Genomic DNA, 12,500 nt, shown 5'->3' with positions numbered 1-12,500 from the left:
TTGTGTGGTCATTCAAAGTCAGGAATTCAAGTCACCAGCGGTGCCAGCAAATAAACGTATTGAAAAAGAACATTATCATATATTCAAGAAGCAACCACAGCAGTAAGGGTTTAACTTTGGTGACTGCCATGCTCACACCCGCAAGTACCACTTTAAAAAAGAGCAATCAATCTATTCCAACAGCCCATTTAACCAACATTTTACTGGTACTAATTATTTTCTCTTTCCTCTCCAACACATATGATACACTGTATCTACAGGTGTCAATTAAGGCACAAAAAACAAAAAAATATATTGCCTTTAGCTCCTTTCTGCATACGGCAGTAGTGACCCCCTAGCACAGCTTTATTTAGAAACTGTCCCTGACTTTTCACCAAAAAAAATGAATCAAGACTGTCAAGAATCATTTTGGCAGCAATGTTTGTTTGAGATTAGAAAAGGATTGTTGACTATGTGCACTTCTCTAAACTTAGTAAGCACAATAATTTTGTGCTTGGGGAAAGATTTGAAAGATTCAATTGTCCATCATTTTGTATTTGTTCAAATGTTCAGGGGAGCTTTGAATTGATGGTCAAATAATCCTATTACATGTGGTTTCTTAAAAGCCATTCTGATAAGTCTAAATTCACTATTTTCCATGAACACAGATTAACCTCTCCGAAATAAATGCTTACTATTTAACAATTATAATCCCCCAAAGGCGAGGTGAATATTGGTGAACAACAACCAAGACAAAGTCAAGAGTTTCATTCACCGTTATTCACTGAGCCTGAGGTAATAATAATAATTCCTTTTAGTATAATTACATAGGTGATTATATGAAAAATATGCACTTTCTTTAAAGCAATTAGAGTAATCATTAAAAAAAAAATGGTGCTGTGATTATCGCATAATAACCCAAAATGCAAACAGTCAGGGCAGAGAATTTTCAATAACATTTCACGTATGTAAATTATACTACGTGTAATAAAGTGGCTAATGCCGTTAAACAGTGCTCAATACACTTTTTAAGTGTAGAGCTTTGAATAAGAAGATATAACGAAGAGACAAAATTCTCTGTTACTCCGAGTTTCGTGCTCACGCACTGTCTGATGAGTGTGTGAGCACGAAACTCGGAGAAACAGAGAATTTTGTCTCTTCGTTATATCTTCTTATGTAAATTATACTAATTAAATAGATTTAGTCAAGCCTAAAAGAGGACCTCCTTGGTTATTTATTCTTACAATAAGTTAACTTGGGTTGAGCTTGCAATCCCATCGGAAACCAGTACCTGGTCAGCAGTCAACTTTACAAATAACCAGCTGACCAAATGAGCTCTAAACTTCAGCCCACAATATGGTCCTGGCACAATACCACTCGTGGGTGTGAAGTCGCCCAATAATTAGTAACATTCTAATAATAATAATAATAATAATAATAATAATAATAATAATAATAATAATACTAATAATAATAATAACAATAAAGATAATAATAGTAACAATAATAATAATAACCATGAGTTGCTATTCCATCAGAATTAAGCAACTTGTAGGTTCCTACCGTTTCCTATGAGTATGGAACTTTGCTTGGCGCTGCCAAAGATCAACTATAAAAATAACACTCCTGGGACCGGTAGCTCAAACCCCTGGTTTTAATAGTGCTAACCCTTGGTTAAGAGGTATCAAAACCAATAGATTTCCATAGTATTTAATGCCGGTTGGGTGCTAACCATGCTTCAAACAACCCAGGGCTGTTGCTCGAGAAAAGGGAAAAATTCTTACATGCAAACCTTTTCTTGGAAACAATACGTTGCTGCTGTTGGTCGGAAAACCTTTAACGTTCAGAGTGAAATAGTGTGTAACTATATACCAATATGGCTTGAAAAAAATTGAATGTAGCTTTCAGTAGAAAGTTATCATTCAAAGACCCCAATATTTCAACACTTCTGTGTCGTGTCTCCATCTTATTGTAGCAGCAATTTCAGAAAACGTTTCATGTCTTTAATATTGCTCTTGGAGGCAGATACTGTAAGTGGCAAATAGCCTTGACAAGATGCGGAAAAAATAATGTTCCAAGTCAATCCAGCTCTATGTTGAAATCACAGAGTCCATCTCTGGGAAAGTTGTGGACTAATATTTAGTAGCCCTTAGGTGAATGCACTCAAAGTCATCTATCATTGATTTGAAGGGGATTAGGAGCCCCATATCACAATACCACAGAGAATACTTGGGATTATTCTTTTACAGTACAATGTAGAATTGGTTTTCGTAAAATTTCATCCATCTCAAGACAGCAATTTTCCTGGAGAATGAGCAGACGTTGTTGGTACGTTCTTGCCATGACAAGATCAATAGTAACACACAGGTACTTTAAAGATGATCTATCTGTCTATCTATTAAATCAATCATCTTTAAACTAATCCTTGCTTTATGAACTTTTAGTTTGATAGGGGAGTCAGGATGCCTTAGTGGTTATCAACCAATATGCCTTCCACCTCAACTCTTGGCCCTGAGATCGTATGTGGGCTGAGTTTTCATCGATCTCAACAATACTCTGAGGGTTTTTCTCCGGGCACTCCAGTTTTCCTCCCTCATCAAAATCAACTCCCAGCCGATTCCATCTGGTTGTGGTGCTGTGCCCCGAGGTCATACATGGGTCGTGTTCAGGGGCCAAGTGCCAAGCCGGCAGCACAACTCCTTCGGCCTGATCTTGTCGAGCCGCGCCCTTAGCAATTCAGTCTCCGACTGTGAGTGAGGGTGTTTAGCAGGTCACGTATTATATATTGTTTACCCTACTATTAGTTTTTAGTGGTCACTTAATTCTTGTTATTCTGACAAAATCGAAACTTCAACATCCCCCACCCCGGGCAAAGCCTGGGCATTTGACTATCTTCTGTGCCCGGGGAGTGGAGAATTTGACTTTGCCTTTGTGGGGTGGGGAAAATTGAACCGGAAGTGTCGGGATTTTTTTTTTCTGCGCCAAAGTCACTAACAGCTATAAAACATGTGTTTAGATGAGATGGAAGAGTTTGAAGGAAGAGATTAGCATTTGTGAGTGATTGGCTTTCAAAAAAGATCTTCAAAAGTTGCCTTTAGAGGAAATTTTGGCTACGTAATTCGTCTTTGTCATACTATAGAGTGAATACAATATGGTACATTTTCACACCTTCCCCCCCCCCCCCCAACATTTCATTGTTAAAGCTCTGAAAGCTGTGTGTTTCTGTTAGAGGTAATCCACTAACACTGCACAATTTAAAATACATACAGTCGTAAACGCTCTAGGCTCTGTTGTTGATAAGTATACAGTTCCCTTGTTAAACAAACTTCAAACTTTGCCGTGTTTCGGAGTTAGAGCAGCTTATACTTGCCTATTGACATTGTCCGACTTAATTCAATTTTCAAGTCACGTTTAATAGTTTCAATATTACAGTTGTGTTTGGTTTTTTTTTTTTTGCAGTTGCTCAAGTCTGGTAAAAAGGCCATCATTATATAAAGGGTCACGAAACATGTCTTAGCATATTTATAAAGTAAAGTGCACAAGCTTTATTAAGACGACAGGAGCCGACGACGATTGTTATTTAGTATGACAGACAAATCCAACAATAGGGTAGGGCATTTGAACACCATTTTGGCCCGAGGGGGCAGGAATTTGAAGGATCCAATCTTCTTCTTCTTCGGGTTTGCCCGGGGGGGATGTTGAAGTTTCGAGTTGATCGGCGCATTAGCTGATCACAAGCCATTTTAGCCCTTGGCTAATAGCCTCTGATGTGTATTCTTAATTTGCATGTTTGATAAATAGGTTCATTAAAAATAAATAGTAAAAAAAAAAAAAAGCGGAGAGAAATTGAAAGCACCGCCCTGGTCAAAATTATCCCAGAAGAAGCCCAAAAAGTTTTGACAATACAACACCTTCCAAGAGAGATGATTCTTGCAGCGGCATCCTTTGAAGAACCTTGGATAACAATACACGCTATAAGGAAAGGTTACGTTTATACAAACGTTAGCCGTGTAGCACTTATATTTTAAACAGAGTTAACTGATTAGAGTGTAATGTGAAGTGCTAGATTTCTATCCCATATGAACCATGTGAGCGTTAAGGATAGAAATCTAGCACTTCACATTACACTCTGATCAGTTAATACACGCTATACATTTGCAAATAAGTGGCCGGGGTATTCTAGAATCTAGCCCTGATCTTCCCCACATAAAGTAGTAAACAAAACGTTTTACCTTCCGTATGTTAAAAGAGAAAGTCCTCCAATACCTTTAATTTAAATACACTATAATAAGGGATACATGAGGTACCTATATTCACTATTCGTGACATCCGCTGAAAATGCACCGCAGATTCTTTTAGCCACAATCACAATAGGGAGCGGTCGGCTTTTACTTCGGTAGAAGAGGACAGAGCGCGTCATCAGAAAAGTATGCAAATGCGAGAAATTTACTCACAAATAATTGTTATATCGACTTGAAGTGTGGAAGTTTGACTTTCAAGTGATCGTTTTCGTGGGAAAACCTGGACCAAAGTCAAACGAGCACTTGAGTGGGGAGGGACCGAGGAGAAGGAGTGAAAAACCGACTGCAATCAACCTATCAACATTTTCGAAACCTCCGTTCGCCCACGGACAGAGAAAATATCGTTCCTGATTGGCTGATAAGGTGTCAGAAAACTTCTCTTGTCAGTCAAAATTTATTGCCGACAATCTGATTTCAAAAAAATTTCGAAACTTCCTTGCCGTTGAACACAGTTTTTGATACATGTTTCATTTACCTTTTTCTCTAAAACCCTTGATCCTTTGGTCGCCAAAAATGGTAGCAAGTTAACAACACGAACTTCGGTTTTTCGATAGTTAAGCTGACATATATGCCGTTGCCATGGCAACATGAATAGATATAAACAGGCCTTTGAAATCGGTTTTGTTTATTTGCAGAAAATGTGATCGTTAGATTTTCTTTATAATTTGCATGCAACAAACTTGTAACGATGCTCACAAGTTCACACTATTTTAATAATATTTTGACAGAGAGACTTTTAATGATCCCTTGCAGATAGATACTTTATTTGTAAAAACCTGGCAACCATAGGCTGAATTACGTTTACTTACATTTCCGTAATTATGAAAAAAGATAAAAATAGGAATTAAAATACTGAAAGAATAACATGAAATATTCAATAAAAGTACTCTAAAATAACTATGCATATCTAATATATATTCCATACAGCTTTTGCTACAGCACACTGAGCTAAAACTTAACAGAGTTTTTAAAAATGAAAGAGTTCATTGTTCTTTCAGTCACCAGTCGGCGCACCGAAAAAGTACGCTTGCCCCTATGATCGTGCTTGCACTCGTTTACAGGTGGCAGCAACTGGTGAAGTTTGTGATTGGGATTACTACACACTTCTCTAAAAAGCTTAAGTACTATGTTCTCGCGGCGATCAAACAATGTTGATAGGCCTACATTTTTTAAGCACCTCCTGATATGAAAAATTAGGGAAAACAATGCGTAAGGCGCGTTTCTGGCATCTCTCTAGGTCGTTATGGAGATACTGTACGAGGCTGTTGTGATATACGGGACAAGCGTATTCTGCAACGGGTCGTATGTAAGTTAGATAAAACAGAAATAGGCGTAGATCTGAGACAGCTATTATTCCGCATTCAATCGCACTTTTTAAACTTACGAGGCATGCACTGCATCTAACTGGGTTTTGTTGAGGTTCTGTTCATAACAAAGAAAAATCTGCGAATTACGGAGTTCTTTCCATCGTTACCTTTTCTAACATACATTTCTCATAAAAGACTATAACCATTAAAACATTTTTTTGAATTAAGAGGAAAAATAGTACAGATAGTGGAAGCATTGAGCAAATAAAATGATTGCTGTATTGAAGCCATGTATATTTTTTTGCAATCCTTGCGCGCATGCATTGCGTTAGCAAGAGCGCGCGCGAAAACTGTGTTCGGCATATACGTCAACTTAACTATAAAAAAACCGAAGTTCGTGTTGTTAACTTCCTTGCTACCATTTTTGGCGACCAAAGATCAAGGGTTTTAGAGAAAAAGGTAAATGAAACATACCGGTAGGTATCAAAAACTGTGTTCAGTCACCTTAAATAGACCTAATCGGCTAACTCAATGTTGTACCCAATTCAAACCCTTTGGGAAAAAAATGTTTTGTTCCAGGTATTTTCTTATCATTTAAATATGAATGCTACATTATCATGCAAATACAACACACAAAGAATCTTAATCCCTGGAGATTTGAATTGGGTATAACATTTAGTTAGCCGATTAGGTCTATAATACGTAAAATCGCTTCTGAATGGAGGTCGATATTTTGGCGGTCCTTCCCAAAGGGATTTGGCAACAGCTTCATATTTCAGTTTTTTACCGGCGAAATGTGTTCTGCATTAGTAATCACACCTATCGGCAGAGATGCCAACCTATGGAGATCTAAAATCTGGAGATTTTTTCCAGCCGGTCTCCCTTCCCCTCCCCCCTCGATCAACCTACCCACTCCCCCTCCCCTCCTCTTCCCCCCCCCCTCCTTAAACGCACCCACCCATCCCCCAGCAGCTCCTTCAGAATACAAGAATATTCTGCCGCCATTGTGAATTTGCGGGAAAACAGGGTACTTATGTCAAGAATTTTTCAGTATTGGTTAATCGAAGATCCAATCAAACAATCGGTTATATATATATATGGCTATGATAGCTAAAGGAAGTCATTTTGTTTAGTTCTATGAACGTGTGTTTGAAACTCAGAGATGAAGAAGTGCATTAAGAAACAATGAAACGAATTTGAAAATATCCATTTTTTTTAAAAGTTGGGGATGCAATTTGAGTCTAGAATGGAGAAACGTCTGTAAAAGGTTCAGAGTCGTTTTTATCCGGGAGATTTAATGACCAGTACGGGAGACCGGGAGATTCGTTCCGTATCCGGGAGACTCCCGGATAATCCGGGAGAGTTGGCAAGTATGTATCGGTATCATCGGTGACCAGATTAAATTTAAAAAGCTGAAGGATGAGGGCTCACGGCAACCTCTCGTTGGTGGCTGCCAGATGTATCCATTGGGAAGCTCCAGCTAGTTTTCGCATCGGCAGAAGATGCGCTGCATGGACAAGGCATTTGTCAACGTGCTGCAATGAAAGGTAAGTTGAAATCTCAGTTTGATGTTATAAATTTCTCCCCAAGCGAATTAATTGTACCACCGCCAATGTTTACACAAGGCGCACTGTGATTGTTTGGGATTTGGCATCAAACCTGTGATCCTCACACATGATTGGAAATGGCACGTTTCGAAAATGTTGTGGGGTTGATTGCAGGCGGTTCCTCGCTCGTTCTCCTCGCCATCATGGTCATCCAGTCAAGTAAAAGTCGATTTTTGAAACCTGCTGAGTAGGAGCTTTTCCTTCTTACCGAAAACCAAACAAGACATAAAAGAAGCAAGAAAGTAGTTAACATTTAAAGTCAATTTAAATTGAAATAAATTATGCCTTTCACGCTCAAGATCGCAATGATAATTCTCCTTATAGACTGTCATACATCACTTTTCGTGTCAGTAATGAGAATTTTATTTAATCAACTTCTCCCTGCTTTACCGTAAAATAAGAACGACGACAACTCTGGCGAAGTGGGTGACAAAATACATTATTAGCCCCAGGCACTCCACCCTGGAGTGCCAATAAACTAAATTCTACACGCCGAGGCGATGCACACAATGAATGAAGAGGAGGGAGTTAGGTCTTTTCCCAGGCCCACCGTGAGTTTTCTTGGGTTGAGAGGAAATCAATGGGGATTTAAATCTCCTCTCTAATTGGAGGGAGTGGACCTCCACTAACCTAACTCCCGGGGGAAGGGATTGGAGAGATTTGGGAAAACTGAGTCTTTGGGGGCAAAAGTGTGACAAGAGGAGTACTTCATCCCCCTGCCATGTTTATTTGACAATCTGAACGCAACCTACCTGCTTACAACTTACAAAATCAGAAGTACAACTTGGGAATGAAAATATGAAGCAGGCACTACTGGACTGTATTCAGTCTTGGAAAGTTCAGTTCAGTGGTTCAGTATTGCCGGAAACAAACGGCCTACTGACACACCAAGGAACTCTAAAATTCTCAAAGGGTTATTAAATTGTTTAAACAATCTAAAGAATCTACGATTGCTAATCAATGAAATGAAATGAAACTTTATTTAACGCAGAATTCACTGAGGTGAACACTGATTTACTTTTAAGCTGTGTAAATAGACCGATTACGATATATTAAAATTCAGTCCTAAACAAAAGGCATTATTTCGAGGCTCTGGGGAATAAATAAAAAGGATTTGAATGAGTTTATTCCCCAGAGCCTCGAGATGATGTCTTTTGTTTAGGAATGAATCTTAATATATCAAAAGTGGACTATTAAAACTAAAATATACCAAAACATATATACACGTATAATACTAATAAAAAAACATGGAAAAACTAATTACCCTTCTAAAATATAAATAACATATCCTGCTATCTAGTAAGTAGGAAAATATTTTACTCCAATAATTCTTCACAAAATTATTCATAGAATGAGAGCTTTTGATTGAAAAGTCAGGATTATTATACAGTTTGGCAGCTGAATAAGAAAATGATCTCAAACCAGATCGAGATGAAATGCTTGGCATATGAATATCGCAGCGTCTTCGAGTATTATGGTATAAATATGTGAAAAAAAATCATTAAAGCTTTGAGTCATGAAATCAAATGCTGTTGTTTTGATTACAGGAAGAAATCAGGGTTTATGGACAAAAACATCGCGGAGAAGAGTAGAGAACCAACAAACTGACTTTACTCAATATTTACTGTTATTAAATGCTATAGAGCGGTTTTCGAATGAGTGTCGTTAAACCAAAACCAAAGTAATTACTTTGGCCAATCAAAAAGGACGGAGACAATCCAGTAAACCAATCAAAACTCGAAGTAATTACACGTAGACGACACAAAGCGCAGAAAAATGTGCACGCACTAGCCGCGATTGATTTTGGTTTCACTTCTCATTGGTTGAAAAAGTGGCGCGAGAACTTTGAACCATTCACTGAGTGAAGTAATCATAAACCAAAGTAATTATCTAATTACTTTCGACACTCAATTGAAAACCACTAAGCACTCAGCTATTTCTGGGCTTGCTTAATATATCAACAATTTAAAGTCAACGTAAAGAAATGGTTGTTCTTAAAATCTCCTAATTTTTATGCACTGTTCGAATTACACTATCACTAAATTTTCCGGGACTCCAATGACATAGTTGTCTTCACTTCAGAACAGGATGCTATATGACCCATACTGACTGCGCCACGCTACAACATGATCGGGGATGGAAGCGGAATAATGAATTATGAATAACGGTGCCGGAATAACGGCTTTAAAAAAGAAAATGAATAAGGAATAATCATCGCTTGAATATTCGGAATTTACGATTTTACGGTTTCCGTTTAATTCTGTTGAGGCTTCAAGTAATCGTTTTCAGTTTATTTCATTTCAAGATAAGAACTTTATTAACGTTGAAAGCGATGACTAAAATCCGACCATCCGGTGTTGCCGCAATTCTTTTGGGCTGTGGCAGCTCACAAACACTTTTTCCGGTAAAATAACCTTCAAATGAAAACTGGACAATTCGATAGTTTAACCGATCACAAACGAGAATGTTGTGATGATCAGTGCCGCATTTCTCAGTACACAGGCCCTGTGGGAAATTTAGTTGTCCGTCACCGTTGCCCTCTTCACCAATCTTGCGTAGAAATTTGCCTGAGCGGTCAAAGACTTTCAAACAGTGGTTCCTGGAATCGGAAACAACAAACCTGCTTTCATGGAAAATGCATTCGCCGGGACAGGATAGTTTTTCTGTGCCGCTGTCTCCAAATATAAACAATAGCTGACCGTTCATTGTAAACACCTGTATTCTGTGGTTGTATTGGTCGGAAACAGCAACACGTCCTTCATCATCTACACAAACGCTTGATGGACTTAAGAACTCACCATCTCTTGACCCTTTACTGCCAAACGACCTCACGGCATTTCCTGTCTGTACATTAAATTGTTGAATGCGGTGATTCGATTCTTCCGCTACAAGAATGTTGTCGTCATCAACAAATGTCAAACGTGAAGGACAGTTAAGCTCACCAGCTTTCTCCCCCTCGCGTCCAAGTTCTTTCAAATACTTTCCTTCTTTATTGAAAATCAGGATACAGTGTCTGCTGTAATCAGTGATAGCCATCAGTCCTTTCCTGTTCACAGCAATCCCAACAGGGTGGTGAAGCTCTTGTCCTTTCAAATCTAACTCACCCAAAACTTCAAGCCGTCTTTCTTTCACTTGGATTGAAAATGGGTTCTTGTGGAGTTTGTCTCCTTTTACAGCCACTGAAATGTTGTATGAGCCTGGAAATTTAGGTACCAGTCTCACCGAGAAAGTTCCATCTTCGTTCTTGTGTGTTACCAAACTTCTCACTTGTTCAGTGGGTTCTACGAGAACTTCAAGGTGAAACAATTCTCGGCGCACTTCGCACATGAGTTTAGGACAGATAACAAACTGTGCTTCAACTCCAGCTTGAAAATCTTGAGTTAATCCTTTGATAGTTAACTCCTCGGTTGCAATGATAACACCAAGGTTTAATATCTCTGCTTCAGCTGTTGGCACAAACTTCACATATGAACTAACCGGAGGTGTTGGTACTGAGATCTTATCAAGATCTTCAAATCGCTTTTCCAGGGTTTCTTTGCTTTGCATGATATCTGAGCTTGAAGACCTTTGAATCAAGTTGCTGGCAAACTCTATGGCTTGATTTATTTGATTCAGTAAGGACTGCAGCTGATTCTTCGTTTCTTTTAGTTTTTCCAGTCTCGATACTCGTGCCTTGTCGACTGCGATAATGGCCTTCCGCTCGAGTTCTCGAATTTTGGCGACCATTTGGTCGGCTGTTTGGGAAACTTGAAGTCTAGCAGTGTTAGTGTTAGTTTCCACCTCAACAGCTGTTTGCTCAAACTGACGAATCACGTCACTGCAAAGTTTCCCCTTTTCTGTTATCAACTCGACTGCTGCTATGAGTTTAGGCTTCGCACTATCAGCTGCTTTGTCAAGCGGATCAATGGCATGGTTCTTGTGTTCCGTGATTATACAAGTGTGACAAACACTGGTCTCGCAGTCGACGCAAAAAAACCTCGTTATCTCTCGTTCATGATACTGCTGCGAACAAAAGGATTGTCGCTTGAGGAGAGCCTCGTAGTCTTCTTCTTTAAAGTGTTTTATTGCTTTGACTTTGTGTCCTTCAAACGCCACATTTCTAAGAAGTTCATGTGCGTTGACACAATCAGGGCACATGAACTTTCCGCATTCGAAGCAGAAGCTTGTCTCGGCGCTTTTTTTCCTGCAGTTGCCGCAATTGATCTCGCTTCCATCTCCTCCTTTTCGCACTTCGAGAAGATCAAGCAAACTATTTTGGAGAAATCCAGTTGGCAATTTATCGAAGTGCTGAGGCACGCCAATTCGCGCCTGGCACTCGGGGCAGCGAAATAATCCTTGTTGTTGAGTTGTTAGAGCGTGTCTCTTCAAACACTCAAAGCAAAATGTGTGTAGACATTCTATAGTCTTGGGCTCAGTGAAAGTATCCAAACAAATCGAACATGTGACATGCTTTTCTAAGTTCTTTAGGAGAGATTCCATCACAAATACGTACATTCAAGAGAATGATGATCAAAAACACCCTTCTCTATGGCTTGTGATTCCGAGAAATTTTTGCATTTTCTTTGACAGAATCATTGAAGGGATATCATTGATTTGTGGGAGTAGTGGTTGGGGATGAAGAAGGCAGGAAATTAAAAAAAAAAGTGCTTAGTCAGGTGGCCGAAGTGTACTAACCGTTTACCAGCTATATATAAGAGCTACTTAAACAAAAAAGGAATTTCTTTAGTTCCGGTATGTCATGTGGTAATACTTGGCGAGAGCTTTAAAGGAACAAAGGCGAGCGGCTGAAAGAAAAACAATCTGCACAATGTCAATCGTTGACATGAACGATGAGCACCCGTGGCTCCGACAAGCAATTGGTGACTCCGAGCTGCAATCCAGTGATTCATTGGATGTCCTAGAAGTCGATGCGCAAATCAGACAGTTTGGAAATCCAGTGTTCTTGGCTGCAGCCAAGATAATGTGAGGTAAGGGAGCGAATCTATTGTTCTATTATAACTTTCTTAGATCGCGCCCGTGCTGCGAAGGAATGTTTTTTTTTGTTCAATTACCATGACCGCACGGTCCACTTTCCGGGGGGGTACTCCCAGAAAAATTGGGTAGGGATGTGCGGTCCGCTTCCCAAAACCCTTACCCTATTTATGACCAAAATCTGCGATTTTCCCAACCCTATTTATGACCTGACCAAAAATTTGTTACCCTATTTATGACCTGACCCTTAAATCAATACTCTGGTGCAGACCTGCCTTATAATTATTTCCCTAGTTCAGACCAATGTTAAAGGAAATGTTTATCTGCTTTTATTA

General features: G+C 39.1%; 3 protein-coding genes across 5 annotated transcripts in view; 1 reads left to right on the top strand and 2 right to left on the bottom strand.

Moving 5' to 3' along the window:
• Nucleotides 1-4,263, bottom strand: part of LOC138060099 (zinc finger protein 420-like) — a 9,421-nt gene extending 5,158 nt beyond the window's left edge. Inside the window, exons 1-2 of one of the 3 annotated variants that reach the window (XM_068905805.1) lie at nucleotides 4,212-4,263; nucleotides 3,891-3,951 (exon numbers count right to left, since the gene is read on the bottom strand). The gene's annotated coding sequence lies outside the window, so the exon portion shown is untranslated. The remainder of the gene's footprint in view (nucleotides 1-3,890; nucleotides 3,952-4,211) is intronic. The other 2 variants (XM_068905806.1, XM_068905807.1) reach the window with 2 other exon arrangements.
• Nucleotides 4,264-7,925: 3,662 nt separating this feature from the next.
• On the bottom strand, nucleotides 7,926-11,790 carry LOC138060052 (E3 ubiquitin-protein ligase TRIM71-like). The gene has a single exon (XM_068905738.1). The coding sequence runs from the start codon at nucleotides 11,686-11,688 to the stop codon at nucleotides 9,490-9,492; it is 2,199 nt and encodes a 732-aa protein (XP_068761839.1). The 5' UTR covers nucleotides 11,689-11,790; the 3' UTR covers nucleotides 7,926-9,489.
• A 297-nt stretch (nucleotides 11,791-12,087) lies between these two features.
• LOC138014306 (uncharacterized) overlaps nucleotides 12,088-12,500 on the top strand; it is an 11,058-nt gene continuing 10,645 nt past the window's right edge. Inside the window, exon 1 of the mRNA XM_068861357.1 lies at nucleotides 12,088-12,161. The gene's annotated coding sequence lies outside the window, so the exon portion shown is untranslated. The remainder of the gene's footprint in view (nucleotides 12,162-12,500) is intronic.

This window comes from Montipora capricornis, chromosome 8, assembly GCF_036669925.1.
Source record: "Montipora capricornis isolate CH-2021 chromosome 8, ASM3666992v2, whole genome shotgun sequence".
Classification (NCBI taxonomy): Eukaryota; Metazoa; Cnidaria; class Anthozoa; order Scleractinia; family Acroporidae; genus Montipora; species Montipora capricornis.
Note: the sequence above shows the minus strand (reverse complement) of the source record. Positions and strands in the feature narration are given on the sequence as shown.